The sequence below is a fragment of the Falco rusticolus genome, chromosome 5 (assembly GCF_015220075.1).
Source record: "Falco rusticolus isolate bFalRus1 chromosome 5, bFalRus1.pri, whole genome shotgun sequence".
Taxonomy (NCBI): domain Eukaryota; kingdom Metazoa; phylum Chordata; class Aves; order Falconiformes; family Falconidae; genus Falco; species Falco rusticolus.
This window is the reverse complement of record NC_051191.1, coordinates 2087293-2109950: the sequence shown is the minus strand read 5'-3', so window position 1 is coordinate 2109950 and position 22658 is coordinate 2087293. Positions and strand designations below refer to the sequence as shown.

At 40.0% G+C, this 22658-nt stretch overlaps 1 protein-coding gene across 4 annotated transcripts in view; it reads left to right on the top strand.

Moving 5' to 3' along the window:
• The first annotated feature begins 5703 nt into the window (after positions 1-5703).
• Positions 5704-22658, top strand: part of CERK (ceramide kinase) — a 39501-nt gene continuing 22546 nt past the window's right edge. The window contains exons 1-6 of one of the 4 annotated variants that reach the window (XM_037388705.1): positions 5870-5983; positions 7250-7381; positions 15237-15350; positions 16517-16639; positions 18628-18753; positions 19284-19347. In XM_037388705.1, coding sequence (XP_037244602.1) covers positions 7366-7381; positions 15237-15350; positions 16517-16639; positions 18628-18753; positions 19284-19347 — 443 coding nt within the window. In that variant the 5' untranslated portion in view covers positions 5870-5983; positions 7250-7365. Of the gene's footprint in view, positions 5984-7249; positions 7382-9394; positions 10121-15236; positions 15351-16516; positions 16640-18627; positions 18754-19283; positions 19348-22658 lie in introns of those variants that run through there. The other 3 variants (XM_037388704.1, XM_037388703.1, XM_037388706.1) reach the window with 3 other exon arrangements.

Genomic DNA, 22658 nt, shown 5'->3' with positions numbered 1-22658 from the left:
CCTACCTTTCAAGCCTGTCAGTGTTCCCCTGGATGCCATCCCTTCCCTCCAGCATGTCAGTCACACCACACAGCTTGGTGTCCTTGGTAAACTTACTGAGGGTGCACTCAATGCCACTGTCCGTGTTGCCAACAAAAATGATAAATATCACCAATTCTAGAACCAACCCCTGAGGAATGACACTTGTCACTGGTCTCCTCTTAGACATTGAACCATTGCCTGCAACTCTTTGAGTGTGACCATCCAGCCAATTCCTTATCCACTGAGTGGTCAAATCCATGTCTCACCAGTTCAGAGACAAGCATGTTGGAGGGACAATGTCATATGCTATGCACAAGCCCAAGCAGATGACATCAATTGCTCTACCCTCATCTACCAACACTGTAACACCATTGTAGAAGGCCACCAGATTTGTCAGGCATGATTTTCCCTTGGTGAAGCCATGTTGACTGTCACCCGTGACCTCCGTATTTTCCATGTGCCTTAGCATAGCTTCCAGAAGAATGTGTTCCATGCTCTTGCTGGGCACAGAGGTGAGACTGACCGAGTTCTCCAGGACTTCCTTATTTCCCTTTGTAAAATGGGGGTTATATTTCTCTTTTTACAGTGGGAACTTCACCAGACTGCCACGACTTCTCATATATGATGAAGTGGCTTATCCACTTCATCCACCAGTTTGTTCAGGACCTGCGAATGCATCTCATCAGGTCCCATGGACTTGTGCACCTTCAGGTTACTTAGGTGGCCTCAAACCTGAGTTCTGCCTCTTCAGTTATGCTTGCTTACAAGCACTGCAGGGAAAGATCTACTTTACCTATTCAAGCATTCTCACCAGACCAAACATTTCTTATACACCCCCTTACACGCCCTGTACCGTGCAAGGCCATCAAGAAGATAACTAATCTCAGATTCCTATACTGTTCTCTTAAAATGAGAAGGAAGATCAACAGTTCCTGTCCCTTTCAACTAATAATAACAGTTTCTCAGCTTAAGACCAAAGTTGCACACTGCCAGACAGCATTATCATTCTGTCAGGAAGGAAACTTAATTTCATTGTTTCTTAAAAGGATGTAGTTGGATGAGAGTGGGGTCTCGCAGCTCCTCAGGGACTCCGGGTGAGGCTAATGATTAAAATATGAATAAGGAACTAAACAAAGAAATACTTATCAATACTTCTGTGTATATCTGTGGGTTGGAGCCACAGCTATAGCAGCTTGAAACAAATCATATTTAGTATTTTTCATAGTGATAGGTAGGTTATGCAGAGAATGTGGAGATAGGTTGAAACTTTGGAAGAAAGGAAGGAGTCTGTAAACTCTTGTGGTTCAGGAACAGCATGCGACATTTCCTTTCACAAGAAAACAAAGTATCTTGTGGATCCATTCCTGCATCCTCCAGTATATGAATAACTTTCAATTACCTTTTGGCTCAAGTGAACAAAGTGCTGCAATCATCCTTTCTGACAAGCTTTTAAAACTCCGTTTTTCCAGATCATTTCCAATAATAACTGTAATTTAAACTTTTATGATAAAAGCATAGAAGTGCTTTAAATTAGCTCAGGTATTTTTCTAGAGAAGGTGATGTCATTCTTTCCATCAGCAGCAAGAATATTCCACTCATGCTTTAGTCTTTGTTTGCTGATAAGTAGAAAAGGAATTAGAACATTAGTGAGTACTTTGATATTTGAAATGAATTATTTTCCTTTGTTCTATTATCTTTGTCAGTTAGTTTCCACTTTCCAAAAGTATTTCAATTGGCAGATTTGGTCTTTGGGTGTATTTACACTGTTCTAATGGGACTTGCATGTATGTACTTGAGAACAGAATTTAACTCATGTGTAAGTATTTCAATTTGCCTGAGATGTACTGAGGTAAACATTTTTTATAATTCCCAAGCAGCTGTCTAAAAACTTTCTTGGCGCATTTTCACCGTGGAAGAAAAGAAACACTTCCTAGTTATCTATGGGCAGTAAAAAGCATGCAGAAAAGAGTAAAACCCTCTTCTTGATTTTGATTCCAGTTTTAAATTCCTGAGCAATGAGATTAAAGTTTCAGTTCTGCACTAGCTGTCACTTGGACAAGACCACGTCTGGCTTTCAAATATGTGTTCAAAGGATGATATTAGGAACATCTTCACTGATCTTGGCCTTCCTTCTCTTCCCTCAGTGGGACTAAGTACCATTGCAGATGTTCCTTGGGATATAGAGGAGTCCTTCAGCCTGGAGCCATCTCCCTGGGAGCACGGCATAGCAGCTGAAAGGGTCCATCACATGTCTGTGACTGGCTGTGTTTTCCAGAGTTCTTGGTAAAAATCTGTGATTCCCTCTAAATCTCCAACACAGAATGGAGTAGAGTGGGAAAAATATGGTGGAATATATTTTCTCTTTGGTCACCAGTGCACTTATGTGGGTACTATCCAGCTTTCAGTTTCATTAAGATATTTTACAATTTTTCGCTTTAGACTCACTTTGTCAGTTAAGGTTGGAGACACAGTACTTTCTACTTCTGCCAAGGTACTACAAGGGCCTACTTGATTTTCAGTCTGGAATAAATTAGTTTCAGGGCCCTAATGAAGAAGTACACCTCCAAAAGATATAGAAGAGAGATAGCTCAAGTTTGTAATGATTTAAAGAAGTATTTTAGTAATGCAGGTCACGCGGAAGAATACCTGACTTCTCCTGTTGTTTAGGTTGATGTACCTGCTTAGGAGTGTTTCTTAATTAATTGCCTACATTATCATGTAACGATCCTCTTTAATACAACACAAAGTTGCTAGAAGTACTTTTTATAGAGATTATAGACTTATAGAATGGTTTGAGTTGGAGGGAACCTTTAAAGATCACCTAGTCCAATCCCTTTGATTCAGCCCAGGACACGGCTGGTCTTCTGGGCTGCAAGTGCACACTGCTGGGTCATGTCCAGCTTTTCACCCACCAGTACCCCCAAGTCCTTCTCCTCAGGGCTGCTCTCAATTCATTCATCCCCCAGCCTGTACTGATACTGGTGATTGCCCTGATCCACATCGAGGACCTTGCACTTGGCCTTGTTTAGCGTCATGAGGTTTGCACGGGCCTACCTTTCAAGCCTGTCAGTGTCCCCCTGGATGCCATCCCTTCCCTCAAGAGTATCAACCACACCACTTGGCTTGTCATTCGAGATGAATGACCTATTATAAAATCAGACACTGAGGAGAGAAAGCTGGGTTTAAGAGTTGTTTGCTATATAGGTAGTAGAAGGGTCATAGAGAGAAACCTTGTAAGTTGTGTTACCTTCCTGCATTCTTTCCATTTGACATTGTGAATTGTACTCATTATGCAACATATTATTGTTCCCAAGTTAACTGCAATTGCAACCCTTCCTGTGGCCTCTGTGGACCTGTGAACAAAGTGAGGTGCTTTTAAAACCATGCTATTTTACAGGGTGGAGCCCTGTGATCAACCATCTTTAGCACCAAGATTTTAGGCTATAAATCCTGCAGTTTACTGGTGTCACTGCATCTGCAGTTCTGTCCCCTCAGTGGTAATTAAAGGCTTATGTAATAAGCAGTAAAACAGTAATTGACATGTGTATGCTTCAGTCTACCAAGTCAGTCATCCTTTAGAAATTCTTTCCCTGTTAGAGTCAGGGAAGAAAATCATAAAGTATTAAAACTGATTGGAAAAAAATACTGTGTCAGCTCAAATTTTACCTTTACTTTCCAGAGTCAGAAGCAAATGTTGCTATTCAGGGGACTGCCAGGGAGTGCTGGAGCAGATCAAACAGCATCGGCAAGAATTCCTGCAAGACATTCCTATAGTAGCATAGAGGTCCCAAATCTTGGACCAAAACACTGTTATGCTAAAATGGTGTGCAAGGAAGAAATAAGTGGCTTCTCCTTATCCAAACAAACAAGAAATGTGGATGGGGAATGCCATTCCTACTAGCGGTGCTGGTATATCTTTGTAGGCTTCTAACAAACCAGAGACTATTTTTATGTGGTTTACAGTTGAAGGCTTTAGACTTAGCTAAGCCAAAAAGAGTTGTCAAATTAATAAGAATAAAAGGAAAAAATCATAGGCAAGAGTGGTAAAAAGAATGAATTTTTACTTCTTCAGATAGCACGGATCACAGCATAAGAGTATTGATTCAGGTGACTGTGGGCTGTAAAAGATTAGATCTAATTTGCCCAGTGGAGAAATGATAAATAAGTACCCCTATGTAATATTTTTAAAATTACAGCTTTATATTAGCGATCCATTAGCTCCTGGAGCATGTCTGTGGAGGTGAACAGCAAAAGTCTCTGTTGCATTCTGAGTACAGCATTAGGCTGTGGTTTCCACACAGCTGTTCTGGCTTGCTGAAGTGGTTATGGATAGTGGAAATGAAATGTGCTAGATATGGTACATCCCGAAGCAGAAAGGACGTTCCTGGCCCAGGGATCTTACCATCCAAGTGCAAGAGGGATGATAACAGATGATGTAGCTGGCAAAATGCAAAGAACCAGTGAGATGCTAATGACTGCTCAGCAGTGGATTTGGCAGACTAATGTTCACAGCAGACTTTTGCAACGAACAAACTTTAGCCTCAGACACTTTACAGGTGCTTGTGGAGGGAAGGATGAAAAAATGTAACAACCGACAGAAACAAAATGTTCCTTGAAATTGTGAAAGTGTGGCATATTTAGGTACTTTCAACAATAAAGGGGGGCAATGGCATGTCTCTCAAAGCCAGAGGAAAGGATGTTGCAGTAATTGAGATAGACCGTGACAAGCATTCGTGGATACAGAACTTTGTTGACAGTGCCTAGCTCATTTGTTTTCAGAAAATGAAATGTGAGTACATTACAAGGTTCAGAGCAGAGCTCATGTGCAGAAGCTTTCCAGACCTGCAGCGGCTCTGAGCAAAGCCAGCTGGAGTGTCTCTGGATGGTCCTCATGAAGCAGCGAACTGGCCCCGGGCTGCACCCCCATAATAACAGAGCAGTGACATTTTCCTCAAAACTCTATAGGAAATACTTAGCACCACGAGGCTTGGAGTATGGTCAGAGCAACTGCCACTGCCGCTGGCCTGTATTTTGGGTAGGATGCTGGCGGTTATTGTGGTAAGGTTCAGGCACACCCTGGAGGAAAGACAGCAAAGAATTAAGTGTTTCATTATAGTGAAGTATCTTTTAAGTGAGACCCAAAATGTTCTCATGGGAAAGGCGGCAAGGTTAGATGGAGAGGTTTGCGGTACCAGACGTTTGTGGCAGATATACTCATTGCCTTTGCACTGCCTTGATAAGGACTCGTGCACCGTCACTGCGGTAGGTGCTTGAGCCTCCCGCAAAAAAAAACCAAAAACACGAAAACAGCCCAAACACGTTAGGGTGCGAACCCCGCTTTCTTCGGGGAGCCGTGCCCGCGGCCTCGCTATTTCCCCCGCGCCGGCCGCTCCCGGGGCTTCGGGCCGGCCCAGCCCCCGCCGCAGCGGCCGCGCACGTGGCTCCCGGCGGCGGGGCGAGGACACAAAGCGGGCGGCGGGGCGGGGTGCGGAGGGTCCGCCGCCCCCCCCAGCGCCCCGGGCAGCCCGCCCGCGGGGGCCGGCGAGGGTGGTCGCTGCCCCGGCGCCGCCAGCGCCCCGCCGAGCCCGGCGCCGTGCGCGCCGCCGTGCCGGGGAGCCGTGCCCGGGAGCCGTGTCCCCGCAGGCCCCGCCCCGGCGGCGCTGGCGTAGGCGCTGACGCCGCGGCCCGCCCCGGCCGGCGGACAGGCCGGCTAGCGGCGGGCGAGGGGCGCCGTTAGCTGCCGGGCTCCCCCCGCGGCGGCCGCCCGCCCCGCTAGGCCATGCGGTAGCGGGCTGCGGCGGGCCCGCGCTCTCGGCGGCCATGGAGGAGCTCCCGGGAGGCCGGCGGCCCCGGCTGGTTTCCACGCTGGGGCTGGGGCAGCGCTCCTGGGAGGTCACCTTAGACGCGGAGCGGGGGTGGCTGGCCTGGCGGGACCCCCGCCCGCCGCGCCGCCGCGGCGGCGGTGAGTGGAGCGGCGGGCCGGGCTGTGGCGGGCGGGCGGCCGTTAGCGCACCTGCCGCGGCCTGGCGGGGGCCGGGGCCGCCTGAGGGGCTGCCTCCCCTCCGCGGCGGGGCAAGGGCGTTCGCGACGTCCCCGGCGGCGTGGGGCAGCGCCCAGGGCGGCTTCGGGCGCGGGCGCCGGCGGGGACGGCCTGCACCGGCCCTGCCTGCTGGAGCCGGGTCCCACGGCGGCGGCGTGCCGCGCCGGGTGCGCTCAGCCTTCGGCGCCGAGTGTTTCCTGTACTTGGGCGCCTTTTCGCCCTGCGAAGGGCGGGCGGCAGTGGGCGGCAGCCGGTGCCCGCAGCAGCAGCCGCCTCCGGGGTTCAGAGTCCGACGGTGAAAGAGGACGGGGCCGGGCCGGGCGGTGCGGGAGCGGGGCAGATGCAGCCGTGACAGGACTGTCACCGGCGGCCGGGCGGCCGTGCTGAAGGGCTCGGGCGATTAATCGGCTTGCGCGTTTCGAAACGAAGCGGAAAGCTGCTCGCCGTGAGCCGCAGATGCTGCGTGCCCCCGCAGCAAGGTCCCTGTCGGACGGGGAAGGCAGCTCCGGCGTCCGCTCGGGAGCGGGGCCGGTGACCGAGGGGGGAGCGCTGGCCGGGAGGGCGGGGGCGTCAGCCGGACCCCGCTGCTTCTCGGCGCTGTGAGCAGGGAGCAGCGCGTACTTTGTAATCCCGTATTTAAAACAATGGGAGCAGGACATGAGAGACTTGCAGAACTCTAAAAGCAACTTTTTTTAGTTACATGACCTAGTTGTGGCTAAAAAACTCTTTCATACTGAGCCAGTGTTTCAGGCGATTGTTATTTTTCAAGTAAATTGGGGTTTTGGTTTTTTTTTTTTTTTTAAAGCTCTTTCTAAATGGCTTCATGGAAATTTCCAACGGAGATGTAACTTTTTCAAGTTACAGTTTTGGAAATATTTAATATAAGCCAATAGTTTGTAGTGGGGTAACAATGCTGTTGATAGTTCCCCTTTTGTGCAGTTAGAATAGTGCTGACCGACAAAACTGCAGCTGGGAGGTGTTACTGGTGAAAATACCTGACAAAATTTCAAGATAACTTCAGAAAAAGTCTGTATATGCAGTATCTCAAGCTTTCTACTACACTTTAGGTGGTATTTTATCAGTCTTTGGCCTTGGTTTTTTTATATAGTAATTATTCCCATTATTAATATAGCCCTATTAGCACGATACGCGAACATCTGAAAATGTGTGATGTCCTTCTTTTCACAGCAGCTGCCGTAGAGTGGAGAACTGCTGTCATCCCCATTTTAGAGGTTGGAGGAACTGAAACAAACTAATAATAGAAAGGTTGACTGGAAGTTTAGCTGAGGAAAGTTTGAATATAGATGTCTCCAGCCCCAGGCAAGTTCCCAAACTTAAACAGTTAAATAATTTTTCCCTTCTTACCATGTACCTTAAATATTCTCCTAATTTTATCATACTATCTTATTGGCCTAAGACCTTTTGAAAAAAGGTGAGGGGGAAAAGGAGGACAACTCAACAAGAATTGTAAGAATTTGATGTTGTAGTTTACATAACTGAGAACTGGTCATGTTTTAAGTACATCGCTTATTATTCATGATAACATAAAAATAGTTTGTTATCTTTCCCCTGCTATTGTATGGATACAATTTGATACGATCTAGTTTTTATCAGCACTACTGCTGAAAAAAGTATTTGAAAACTCCTGAACTTACCTCAAGAAATCTTGAGCTAAATGAGCTTAAGACTTTAAACACCAATTAGTTCTGTAATTCTGCCAAGCTTAATATATTGTTGTGAAAAATAAGCTACATGCTTTTAAAAATGAAATAAAATTAATCTAGAGAAATGTGGATCTTAAATTATAAACTTTCAAAACCTTTTGGTACAGTTGCTCTCAGTAGGTAAACTAGCTCCTGCTTTATAGAGAATTTTGTTGAATTGGGTAAAATCCTTCTAAAAATGCTTTTGCAAAATTAATAGTTGACTGATCTGTAGGACAGAGCAAGTTCAATGGGAACGCCGCCATTCTACTCTGTGATGGCTTCTTTTAGACCGTGCAAGTGACGCAAAATCACGCTAGATCTCTTACTAACACTCCAAAGTTTCCAACTGCTTACAGTTGTAAGTTGTTGTAAATTTTTTATAACTTTTTAAGTTGTAAATTTTTTTGCCTTACTCCTGGTAGGCCAAACTGGGTGTGAACCTGACCATCGAAGATTGTTCCAAAGTGGATGTCAGAATGAGGGAATGATGCAAGGAGGGCAGGATGGATAAAGTAGACTCTTTTTGAGGCAGTTTCTAAAGCAGTACTCAGTTAGAGATTCCGCAGGAGGCGAGTCTGGTTACTGAGTGTGGCTTCTGTCCTGTAGTATAGCTATTTACAAGTTTTTGAAAAATATGATGTGGACTCAGAACAGAAAAGCGAGGGTGGCAGAAGAAAAAGAAATGTCTAAGTATTCTGGAGGCATAGGTATAATTTATGTAGAGAGCAATACAATAAGTTATGTACCTGCTCTTTTTAACACCCCGATTAATTCATGCGTTTCCTGCACATCACAGTTTTATATTATTGCTGCCCTGTTGTCTTTAAGTTCTTCTAGGACCTGGGATGGCTCATTGTGTTCTCTGCAATTATTTTCAAAATATGAGCAGCATACATGACTATATAAACACACTTTATAATAGGGAAGGTGGTTAGTTAGAAACGTATAATTTCAGAGGAGTTGCTTCACCAAGATTGGTATCTTTCTACCATTTAGCCTTTGACTACGTGACTACTGTGCATTATGCCTATATACAGACTTAATTATGTAGTATAAAATTTGCTATATTTTTTGTTTTAATAGGTAGTTATTACAGTGAAACAGTTGTCTTTAAGCTGAAAAAACTCAGAGCTGCTTATTTTCTGAGTATTTGTTACTGTCTTGGATTTAGCTACATAAGTAAAAATGGTTGGTATATATTTTCCCAAGGTTTTCAGATTTTGGCAGGTAAGGAACTAGAGCCCTAGTTAGGTATATTGCAGAGGTGTTGAAATATCTGCCTCTCCCTGTTGCATCCAAATCGAGGAATGGATAGGAAACACCAAAGTGTTTGTGCTACTGTCCAGGAAAATATAGTTTTACAGAATATGGGGAAATTCTTGTGTTTTCTTATCTTTGTACAATGATATTAAAATACATGTATATTTTTGAACAGTGTTCTGTCAAAAGGCATTTTGTGAAGAAAGAAGTATTAATTTGGGATAATTATTTTTAATTCTATCTTTGAGAAGATACCAATAACAAAAAAAATGTTTGTTCAATTCATGGTATGTTTTTAAAACCTTAAATCCTAAATACTGTTTACTTTCCTTCTTACTGTTAGATCTTGTTTAACAGCCTCATACTTTCAAGTTTTGTCTTGAGTGTAATGAGGTCCCCGTTTCCTGTTCTTTGGTTGGACTTGTTTGAACTTAGAGGGAGAAGTTTCGTGTCAGATTTTTCATGTTTTCTCTGTTGCTTTTAGCTAGGCACCTTTTTTTTCCTAGGCATGCCTTCATCTTCAAATGTTCTGAGGAGTGTTATTTCTCAACCTTTTAACGTTTCTCCATGATATTTGCTTGTTAATGATAAATAGTGTATGCAAAGCTGGGCAGATAAGTCATTTTATTATTTCCTCATGTTGATGGCACAATCAGATTTTTCTCAAGTAACACATGATGAAATTTTGTGTACCAAATTGCGTAGCAGATTATATATTGCACGTATGTACTTACAGGTATTTTAGAAGTATTGGCTCAGACTGTATTGTGCCTGGTACTAAAACATTACAGATACAGAATGAGATCCTTTTGTCGTTTTCCTGTTTTTTTTATTTTTAAGTACAAGCATGAAGGGGATGATCAGACTAGATACTGAACTGTATGCCTTCGTGCCTTCACTTGTGTGCACTTTCTTTTAACCTTTCTATTTCTCTCTTCAGAATTCTCTCTCAGCATGTCTCTTTTCCAGCTTTCCCCCCACAACAACAACTTGAGGAAGCCTCAGTACTAGCATTCACAATACTGATGCCATTCTGATGTTGTGGATTCTAAAGAAAGCTCAGTTTCATAAACACAGTACTGAGACAGCAGAGGTGGGCCTGCTTGGAAATAAGGTCTGTCTGTCTGTCCAGCACCTGTAGTGTGTTGGCACATCCTTAGCAAGGTCATTTTTCATCGATTGTTTGCAGCTGGCAATGGGCACATATAGAAATCTGAACCATGTTTTTCTCTGGACAGTTCCACTGACTACATCGAACAGTACGATGTGGGGAATAATAGCTTTAGAAGGCATTGTTTCTTTGGAATGCATAATCTTCTGGAAGATACGTTATTCAAATATAGGTGCATACTATGTTAAACAATACATGTTTTCCAGCATACACCTTTTAGGTGTTTTTGGGGTTTTCTTCCCCTTAAGGTGTAGAAGTGCATCTTAACTCTTGCTTTACCATTTAAATATTCATAGTTGAGTTGAAAAGATTTCATTTGGAAACTAAAAAAATAATGGGAAAACATTCAGTAGTGTGATTTTAAATATGCAAATTGATCCAAGTTCAAATTGCTGTGATTTGATTCAAATTCAGATACGTTGATGTGAAGCAGCAATGGTGTGTCTGATCGTAGTAGGACCTGATCTATTTTATGTTAGTTTACAAAGTACTTGAAGAATTATGTTGGGGAAAAAAACCCCAAACCAATTTCACTGTACATGGCTGTATGTTGTGAGATCATGTCCTTCAGATGTTTCCCTGACTCTTCTACAGTTTTAAATTAAATCGTTTAGTCATGAGGTCTGTTTTCTTCTCCCTCCCATAGGATGTGAATTCTCTGTGATTCTGTTCTGTAACCCTATCCACCATCTTCTCTTATTTTGGTCTTTGTTAGACTACAGCTTTCTGTAGTGCATGGGCAATATAATGCAATATAATTTCCTATAGAAAACATTCTTGTTTTCTTGCTTTTAGGTGAAGGCAAAGCTTAAACTTAGGGCAAGATATCTTACCATTCATGAGCTCTGTAACAGTAACTTAATTTTCAAAGTGACTGAAAAAATACTTTTTCCTTAAATCTGCACCCCAGCTTTCTATTTTTTTATATTTTTAAGTCACAAGAGTATACTAATACTTTAAATAAATTGTGAATACCACTCTATAACTATGGGCGATGCTGTGATCAGTGACATTTTTATTCTTTTGCACATGTGTGTTGCTTTGAGCTAACATATTTCTGAGCGAGTGATCTGGCCTGTAGGATGCGTAGCTGGCAGTGACAAAAGAACAAATCTTGACTGTGTTTCTGAGTGAGTTTGTTTGTAAACTCAGGAAGTATTCTGTGGCAGCAGCAGACAGCAACAGCAATGATGCACCAAAAGGCCTTTCTTAACACAGAATAACACGCTTCACAACTGCCAGCTACTTTTTTTTTTTTTTTTGCAAAGAAAACCACTGTTATTGTGCTTACCTTGGGTACTTTCTCCCAGTTGCTTAATGTGGGCAAAAGTAGTATGCATCTAATGCAGTATTTTACTGATTAGTCAGTTTGCACTTCGAGAAAAGTTTCTGTTAAGACTGTAAGAGCGCTGTGACCCAGAATGAGTGATGACTGGCACAGCCAGCATGCTGGGAAGGCTGTCACCTGTACATTGGTGTTTTGTTTGGGTTTTTTAAAATTTCTTTTTCTTTCCATGCCCCTTCATCCAGCTGCTCTGGATGGATAACTCATTATTTTTAGTGTCATGTATGCTAGACGTTGAACAAGGTGAGACGTGAAAACATAGATGTGTAAAGATCTTTAAGCTTAAGAATTTGATACGTACTTCAGTATTTCTGAACTTGGAATTCAGTCTCTTGAGTTTAGATGTGTATGTTGAAAAAGTCATGGTATTTTGCCTGGAGTTTTGTCAAGGAACTGTTGTGTGCTACTTGGTTGAATATTGTATTGAGCCAAGTGAAATTCTTGGTTTGTTCAGTATGTTCTGAGCCTGTAGTTCAACTTTTTAAAGTAATGTTGATCTAGTAGTGCTGGTGTAAGTACCATCTTTTCTTTTCCTTTTTTTTTTTTTTTTTTTTAATGTGGCAATAAGATTTGCCATATTTTGGGAGAAATTCATATAGGTGAAGACCTAGACCTTTATGAGTGAACACAGTTATGCTAAATCAGTGAAAGAAGTGGCTCCTGCTACTTGGTAATAGGTAAATGCTACAAAAGTAGGTGTGGGAAAGGGCTTTGATTAGTACATATGTGAACCTTGTCAACCTCTCAAAAGAGGCGGGATGACCTTCTGCTTATTTTTATGTGGTGGGTTTTGGTGATTAAATGGCAGATGAGGGCATTGTGTTTATAGGAGAAGGACTGTACTGCTTGTACTGAAGGTCTCTGATTGCTTCCCGCTGGAAACTTCTCCCTTCTGGGGAAAAGGAAGGGTGGGACTAAGTAGTTCATTTGCTTTCTGATTAAACAATATGCTGTATAACACTAAGTTGAATAGTGATAGTCATATTTGGGCTGATAAAAATTCTTGAACTCTATTCAAACACAAATGCCACTGCATTCAGATTTCTTTTTATAAGCTGTAGGGAGTGTTCTGAATAATATGTTTATATTTGAGACAGCTTTGTATCTTTCTGGCTCTCTGTAATTGCAGTATCAGGTAGCGTGTGGTTTTGACTGTCTTGAGTATACTCGTCAGGGCAGTGGAGTTGCTTGATGCTTGTACAGTACTGAGGGCCACAGCTGGCATAGCTGGGTATTCATAGAATAGAAACTTCTCAGACTTTCACCAAACCCAAGGATTTACAGAGGGAAGGTGAGATGGAAGGTGCGATCGCTCTGTTCTTTGCTTTGTTTTTTTTCTCTGCTCTCCCCCCCCACACCCCCGCCTTGCTTTTCAGGAATCTGTTTTTTCAGATATGTGACTCTTGGGGTTTAAGATTAAAAAAAATGCGCATACATAACTAAAACATTTACTTTGTGCTTTTTGCCACATCTGTGAAGAGATTTTCTGGAAAAGTAGAACTTCCAGTCATGCAATTGTCAGGGAGAACACATCTGAAGAGTTAGGAGAGCTTAGTAGAAGTGGTTTCAAGGTCTAGGGTTGTTAATATAAGCTGTGTAATATGTGCTAAAATATGTACTCCAAAGTAATGCTTTGAGTGATACAGATTTGGCAATGCTTTTCAATTTGTTTGCTGTTTGTACAGTTGGACAGCTTTATGTAATAGAAAAGTCCTAATAAAACAATGACTTTTGCTGCTGCTCCTAGCATATATGCTGATAAGGATCTAGTATGTAGAGCTGTTTCCCCCAGTGTTAATTAAAGCAGTGTCATTTAAATTTTGAGCTACTTGTACTTTGTCAGTTTTGTAGCATATCCTTGAGCAACAACAAAATTAGTTACCACTTAACTGCAATCTTTGTAAATGCAACAAGCTTTCTTTCATATTCTGGTGTGTGGATAGGCGGCATAGCCATTAGGAAAATTACAACTAAAAGAAGTTCTGGGTAAGAAAGGTTAAAGAACATGCTCCCTTTCCTTAATTTATTGTTCCATCTCTGGTCTGTATTTTTTTAGTGTTGGATAAATGGATAATCTTATTGAGATCTCATAGCAGATCTTTTTTCTGAATGTTGGGAAGACCAATGAACTGTTACTATCCAATATTAAATAGTTGATACAGTCTTACATGTATATGTATGATATCTATATCTGTATACAAGTAAAGTGTTTTTAGCGACTTCATGTCTGCTGTTGGATCTTTTTAAAGACATTCGGTGACTGCTGCATTTCCCCATCATGCCTTAAATATAGTAAATGCAATTACTATAAGCTGAAATTTGTTTTGTAAGTAGTTAAAACATGTGAATACAGCCAGATTCCTGAAAGACTTCGGAGGCTACATTTCTTTAGTATCAAGCTAAAAACCTGTAGGAAGATAAAAATCTCTAAAGGAATACAAATAAAGTCAAATACTAAAACACATGGTAAAGGAAAACAAAAATCATGTGTGTAGTCCACAACATGTCAATAGAAATCACAATAGGTGACAGCACTGTTAACTAAAGGAAAGAAATAGGACAGGGGAGAAGAAAAACTGAGCTTGTGGCAGATGAATTGTAGTCACCACTGTGATAAGTTCAGGAAAATTTTTTGCTTATTTTACATTCCTCACAGTCACCACCATGGTACTTCTGCAGAACAGTGAGGAAGATGAAATGTAAGATAAACCCCAGTAACAACAGTATTAATTTCTGTATTTTGTGTTTAATGTATCTTTATATCTCTCTCTTCTCCCCACCCCCATTTGAGAGAAATAAGTATATTATACTTGTTACTATATAAGAGATTGTAACAGTAGAATATTATGTAATTGCTTTGCAGGTGTGTATCTATACACAGAGCACTTGCTTATCCATGAATACAATGCATTTTCAGTTCCACTTTTTTTTTTCTAGATAAGGTAAAAGCAGAGGAAATTTTGAAATCAGTAATGAAAATGAGACAAAATCCCCAGTTTGATGGGAATTAAGACTGAGAAGATACTGAGGGACTGCAAGTGAAAAAAGAGTGAAGGTGGAGGGCATAGTTTCATAGTGTAAGAGCAAGAAGCCTTTAATTCTGAAAAACACTAGTTTTGAATTTGATACAAGGGAAATATATTTAACAGTACATATAACATCTAGGATTTTCTTCTTAGGAGATCCTGAAGTTTTAAAGCTTAGTGGGATTTAAAGTCTTAAGAATTCATATGAGTGCCCTTCTTTCACAAGCCAGCTGCTTACTTGAGAATAACAAATAGCCTCAGTAGTCTCTCTGTGCTAGATTTAGTTGCACATTCTTTGAAATAGCTTGGGCTATTCACTGTCAAATATCTGGGCTAGGTGTCATTGAAAGGGCAATTTCATTACTCTGAAATCCATGTTGCTGGATTTTGGCTTCATGCAAAAATGGTCTTATACTCAGAATACTTAATTTTCTGAGAAACCAGACATTTAAAATATTATTTAAGGTAGTTCATAGGTGATTATGGGTTATGTGCTTTGACTAGAGGATAAAGGAAATTCAAAATATTCAGCAAATTTTTACTTATGCTCTTGGTTGTGCTTATTGAACAGCTACCTTAATTGTATGTCTATATCATATTATGTGTAGAAATAATCATTCTGCTGCTGTTTTAAGATGTTAATGTGTAGGATCTTGTGTTCATACAGAAAACTATTTTGTACCAACCTCTGAGATCATTGCTGTAGAAGAAACTGAACTTAATGAGAAACAGCGTAATATTGGCAGATGGCAAAAAATGGCAAAGCCACATGCTTTCACAGGTAAGACAAATACAGTCTCAGGATGCTTGTGCTAATTATTTTGTTGGAGGTACTTTAGGGCATACTCAAAACGAATCTTCAGATTCCTTTTAACATTTTAATTATGCATTTAAAAAACCCCAAAACATCCTCACCCTGCCAAAAAAAAAAAACCACAACCCAAACCAAAACAACTCGGAAACAAAGGAACGAACAAAACTTAGCAAAAATCTGCCAGTTCACATTTAAAGATTCTTATTTTGGAAAATAAACCCCTTCCTTTAAGAACACATGCTGTGTTTAGTTATTTAATGAGGGCCTAACAAATGTCTTATGTTTCTGCAGCAAGACACTTGCTTTCTACTACGTGATAAGAAAGTCAAGGGAGAGGCTAGAAAAATGAGTCTTAAACGTTTGAGAGTTTAAAAAATTATCCCTAACCATCAGAATGTGTGCCTGTAAAGGTTCTTTGCATTATTGACTGCATTCTTAAAACAAAGTGCCAGAAATAAATTTCTGTTTGTTTTTGGGAAGAGTGGTGACTTCTGTGCCGCAAAGCTGGGGCAAATGCGATTGCTCCCATGCCAAAATTCTGCGTTGTGGAGTACTTTCCTCACATGTAGTCCTTCAGTAACAATGATTAGTGATATTGTAGGTGGAAAGGTAAGAGTGCTTCTTGTCTCACCAGCCTTGTCCTTAATGCACAAAAACCCTCAACCTCTTTTCTGAAATTTCAGCTTTATGAAATTGAATTCACCCTTGTTGGTTACATGGGAGCTGATGTGAGGGTTTGGTTTATCCTCTTAAGCTTATGGCATTTTATCTTATGTAGACATTGCAGACTTTCAATATGGATGAAATTATATATCAGCTCAGTGAACTTCTATGTAAGTACGTCTATAATCAGTTTGTGGAAAATGGATTCTATTTATTTTAAAAAGAAGCTTATGTTTGGGTATCTGCTGTAAGGTAAAGACCTAGAGCAAGTGTTTTCATTTTGACTTTCAACAAATGTCCTGTTCATATTCTCTGAATGGCTCTGTTTTTTGCAGAAATGTGTAGTGGGGGTGAAATACCACTTTTTTTTCCAAGGGTAGATATTTTGAAGATCTCTCTGAAATGCATTTGCTATTTCACAGGACTGTGTCATTGTGCCTTTTTATTTTTTTTTTTTTAAATTTAAATAGTGTATTACGTGAAGAAAGACCGCAATCACCGCTGGCGGTGTGGTGACGTGACGTTTTCATGTGTTGATGAGTACTTGTATGATCAGTGGATGCAGGCGCTCAAACAATTACTTGAAATGCAGAGTAAGTCTGACTAAGCTACAAACATTTGCAGCATCATTTTACAGGCTTGTATACCAATTAATGCTGGTTTGATATATCTGCTTTTTTTAACTCTTCAGAGGAGCTTACATTCAAAAGTTGAGGGAGCTGAAAGCTGAAGTGTCTCTTCTTCACTAATTCTGTATCTCACATATTTGACAAGTTGTACCAAGTGTTTTACTGTATAATCAGTCAGGACTACAGGTGTCATAATTTTGCCCAGATGTAAATTATTTTCACAAAATATGAACACATTAGAAGCTTAGAAGAAGCTTTAAATGACTGTAGCTTGGGAGAAAGAAAAGAGCACATGTAAGCTCAGAGATATGAGGTACTTGGAGATCTGAGGACAAGGACTGCAGTGATCATAGGATTTGTGTGTGGCTTTTTGTGTGTCTGTCTCGCCTTTCCAGTCTCTTTCATCAGCAACATGCCTTCTGTAGTAAGAGTTCCATTAATTGTTTCTAGGACTCTTGTACATCTATTTCTTGGAAGACTAAAAGCAGTTCTGCAGGAGTTATTCCTGAAAGAGATACCTTGACAGATGTCAGGGAGCGGCAGGAACAGAGCAACTCCATGGCAGAAGGGAGGTCAAGGATGACCATATCACAGGCAGTGTCCCCACCAACCAGGGTAAAGTCCCGCTGTATTTGAGGGGTGGGCAGAGTAGGGATGGGGTTAGCAGCAGGTTTGATTTACAGCTCAGATGAGCTCATCGGGTCTATCCAGGGAGGCCAGACAGGAGCAGCAGGAGATGGAGATGGAGGCAGGACTGGACATAAATTACCTATAGCATAGGTCTGAGGTCCATCTGAGACACCAAGCCAGAGAAGGGATTGGATACAAGTATACCTATGATGTGACTCAAACAAATACTTAAGACTCACAGAATAAAAATGGCTATTTAACAAAAAATATTCTGAACAGGTATTGGAAGCATACATCTCACACATACAAAACAAAAACGTTATTTACACAAGGTATGTGGCTTCCAGTAAAATATTTTGAAAAATGAGGTTTGTGCACATTCAGCACGCCTGTGAGAGATGTGACCTGGGCGGTTATCTTGATTTGAGTGCAGGTGTTCATTCTATTGGTAACAATTTCAGAAAAGGTGTCAGACGTTCTTAGAGAGGGTGAATGGTGCTTTGGGTGAGTGGCAGCTTGAAACCATTCAAAAGGTGTAGCCTGGGTGCATTTATTATGCAAGTGTGCTGATTTAATAACTGTTTATTCTTTCATTTTGCCATCTGAGGAAGTACAAATCTTGTAACAGATCTCTCTGTTCTATACAAAAAAGGAAAGGTCTCCAGGTGCAGCAAGAAGTACTGTTTTGTGTATCTGTTAGTACAGAGGTGTAACAATTGTTTCATTGCTACCACCAATGTAAATCCATAACTATTTGAACAAACTTGAGATAGTGATATCAAAGGTATTTTCTGCGGGGAAGGAGTTATGCTATAGGACAAGCGCTTGTGCAGATATAGTTCTGTGAGGTATTCTTACTGTATCTTTATCACAAAAAGGAAATACATTTTAACTATGTTACCAAAGCAAGAACATTGTTTAAATAAATTAACGTAAAAGTATTTCTATATGTGCTTTCACTCATAAGTGCCTTTCCTATTGCTGCCCTTGGTTTGTCTTTTGTCGTTTATGCCTGTGATACTAATGCAATTTAGTGGGAAGGTACTGCAAGAATAGTACGCTCAAGAATGAGACATGGGGTCTGATGAAATGATTCTGAATTTCATCTGCTATCTTATTACCAATTTGTTCAATACTGCCAGTATCCTCAGTATAATAAAGAGGACAGATGAAAACAGGGTTTTATAGCTCTTTCAGAAAGAGTTATAAAAGGCTTACATGCTGTGTTCTCTTTGATGTTTACATGTTTGGTTTTGTATAGCTTGTTGAATTTTTGTTTTGTGTAAAAAAAGTAGTAAACAAGAAATTTTTCTTTACTGCAGGGTCTAGACCAAAGCACTTGCTTGTGTATATTAATCCTTATGGAGGAAAACGACAAGGGAAGAGGATTTATGAGCAGAAAGTTGCTCCGCTCTTTAGTCTGGCTTCTATCTCCACTGATGTTGTTAGTGAGTAATGAACATTTTCCTTTCTTAATAAATGTAATATGAGCTCTTTAAAACATATCTGAGTATCTTAAAGTTTTTTCTGTTAGTTTCATTTTCTCAGTAAGAAAAGGTATGTAAGTGGTAGAGAAGGAGTGTTTTCTAATTAAAGCATAGGTGGCCATAAAATGGCAACCTTATATCAATTTTCTGCTTACTAAACTAAAACGTCTGGTACTTCTGAGCTATTTGAGCTCTTCATTTATAAGATACTGCCTTTTTTATTTCTTTCAGTTTTACTGTTAAAACCAGTTGTTCATTTGCACAGTTTTTTAGTGAAATATTTTTCCGTATGTACTGCAGTGCATGTTTCTTTCAATTCTTTCCTTGGCATAAAACTTTTTTGAAACACATTTTATGGGCAGGCTGTTTATGGTCACATTGTTAATAGAATTGTGGTTATTAATCAATTAATAACACTTTTATAATCATATTTATATACAATTTTCTAATAATATTTTTATAATAGTAATTTTTAATGTGTTTATTCATAGTAACTGAATATGCTAACCATGCTAAGGACAATTTATTTGAAGTTAATATTAATAAATATGATGGGTAAGTAACTTCATTTGCCTTTTTAAAATTCTTTCTCTAGCTAATATATTCTGTAATTTGTCTGTTCTTGTCTCTAACTTGAGTAGCCTTCATTGCTGATATGTTTATTGCCACATCTGAAAGTTCTGGGGCATATTCCTTTGCATAGGAGATCCTATTTAGGAGTATCAAATTAAAACTAAACTGTTTCAGTAAACCAGTTCAACACACGATACGTTCAAGTGTAGTATAACAATATTTGCATGAGATCTGTGTTGAAAAGGTGAATGTAAGATTAATTCTGCTCGTCCAGATGTTGAGCATTCTATAATGGCTCGAAAGCTACCCTGAAGTGTTTTGTGGTATAGGTGTTCTTGACACATACATCAGTCCAGAACACTGCAACAGTGGCATTCAGGCTGTGTGTAAAACCCATGAACTGTTTAGAAATGTTTGAGAGGTCCTCTTGCTACAGGACTGTTCAAATAATGGCTACATCATTTGGCTTTATTTGTGTTTGTTCTGTTGTGGAATTGCTATTTTAAAAGAAGACCTAACTGAATGGTGAAATTGCATTCAATTATTAAATCTGCTGTAGAAGCAGAATATTTTAATAAATAAGTTAGTCATTCCAGTTTCCAGTTCATGACATGAGACAAGTTACATGACTCAAAATCATGAAAATGTATGTGGTACCGATGCAGATAAACTCTCATAGCTATAGTATTTTAAAATAGTATGTTGTTGTGCTTGTTGCCATTTAAACTGGTAAGCTGCAAAAATAAAACACTTTCTGTCTTTTCAGAGTACTTTTGCTAGGCGAGCAGATCTGTATGCATTGTGTAAGTCAAGTGAGGCCATGACGTTGACAAATCGTGGTAGTAAGAACCTACATTCACAGGCTGAGCTCCTAGACTTCACCTGTCTTAAAATGAGTTGAATTTAAATAAGCAGTTTTGACTATTCTAGGATTTTTCTTAATAATGCAGAAATGCAAGGAAGGGAAACTTGAGATCCTAGAAAAACCTAGTTAGTCAAATCAAATGAAAAGGAAAAATCTGAAGTGATTTGAAATAGATAGTACTGGTAGTTGATGAAATCCCAGTACAGAGCAGAAAAGGAAAGCAAGTGAGCCCATGTCCACTCCTACCAAACCGTTTTTTACAACAAGAGGCAGTGACCAGTTGTAGTTGTACTTGAAGTGTTTTGGCAGATTCAAAGTCTTTTATTGCAGGGGTTTTTTTTTATTATTTTTATTTTGGTTTGGTGGGGTTTTTTCGGTTTTCTCTCTAACATGACTGAGCTAAAAATTTGGCCAGAGTGCTGCATCTTTTTAGAATCTCATGATTCTTCTATTCCCATTCTGGGCCTGAAGGGCGGTTATCTTGGGAACTACAACCTATCTTTCCAAGCCTGATTTTTGTCCATCATGTACAGGTCTGTTTCTGTTGTGAACAGTGATGTTAGTATCAATATAAGAGCTCCTTCCTACTTTTTAAATAAAAGATCACGTGGTTATAGGGAAAGAAGATTTTTTTAAATGGTTGAACCGCATGCATGTATGTATTTCTTAAAGACTGACTTTTCTCATGTACAGGAAAAGCTTCTTTGGATTCCTACATCAAATTGTTGTTCACCGGTTCTCTTAGACTGGTTCTAATGAGTGGCTTTCCCTTCGTTCAGTGATGGGTTTCTTCATTTAATCTCCAGATTCCCTATTTGGCAAAGCTATACCTGTAATTTTGGAACTAGATGCAGGATTTTTAATAACTGCTTCGCTGCTTTCCAAGTGTATTTACTTGGGACAGCTTATTTAAACTTCTTACGCATGTTTCCTGTTCTTGCTGTTTTCCCTTATAAGAATTTCTGATGGTGGGTTTTCTAATGTAACAGCTCAGTGGTAGAACAGCTTCCCTATAAAGACAGTTAGAATATAACAGGTTTTTGTACGTCATTGTGCAGAACAACTAGAGCATGCTGTAACATTGTGCAGGTAATGACCGTGTTCAGAATAAGTCTGACATGTATGAATAGCTCTGCTTCCTTATCCATATGCCTGTTGCACAAGCCTTTGTAAAACTGTTTCAGGTTGTTTTCCTAGTTCTTGAGTTAGTTCACAGTATGGCTGAGATTAGAAGGGACCGTAGTTCTTTTAAAACTCGTTTGTCTTGTGGACTTGCTTCTCCTGAAGTCCTTTAGCGTATGTAGTTAACTGCTGTCATCTGTCTGAAAAGTGAAATGCTTGTCCATTAGAAAAATAAACCCCAAATGTAAGAATCACTCTAAGGTGATCTCTTACAAGTAGTTCTTCGCTAGGGGCCTTCACACATGTGACTTGCACATTGTTGATCTGATGTGTCCAATGAATTTGGTCATGCTGATATTGTGTATGTAAAGTTCTTTATCTGTCAGTAGTTACTTTTGATTTGTATAGACGTTCATATCATTGTCATCTCTGAGCCTGGACATATTATTTGTTATAAATAGAATACTACTGAGACAACATTGACCTTGAACTGATATGGAAATTTTTGTCCACTTAACCACTTTCTTAGAGTCTGCAGAGAAAGATGAGGCACACTAAAGTTGAGGAATAACGTAGTTAAGCTATGAGAAGAAAAATTAATTATAAAAATTAAAAACAAACATCCTTTTCGTCCTTCTCTCCCAGTTTCTTAGGTCTTGACTTAGAGTTGGACAGTGTGTACTTTTAAGACTGTCCTCTCCATTCATGAAAAAATGACTGGGTTTTTTCAAGCTTTCCTTCTGCTGAAAATACAATAATAAGTGCATTTTAATCATCAATACTTAAAAATTAAATAAACTAACTTTTCCTATGAAAAAAAGTGCTCATTCTGCAATATCTGTTGCTCGGTATGTGGAAGAGTAAGTATTAGTTTATGCATTAGCAATGATTGCTATAGATAACAGTAAACATTCCTAAACATGCATGCTGGGGACTACATACATAACTTTGGATTTGTCATGTGTTTCTTTAAAGTGTATTTCAATTAGTGTTTCAGTTAAAGAATGTTTATGCTTTTAGAGTTCAGGGTGTGCATTTGATTATTGCGCATGAAATGTATACTGCTGTAAAATAGTCTTTTACTTCCTAGTATTTGCTTGGCTGTGGACTCTCTGCTGAGCTTTAACATATTGAGGATCTGTGTAGCTGCTGCACCAGCTCTGACCTGAATTAAATTTGCAAAACAAAGTTTTGCATCTGGTAACATTTAGAACTCTGTGTTTTATTATGAATGGTTATGTAGAGATACATGACTTCTGTCTGTTTGATGGGCTTTCAGCATGTTCAGAAGAGCATGCAAGCATGC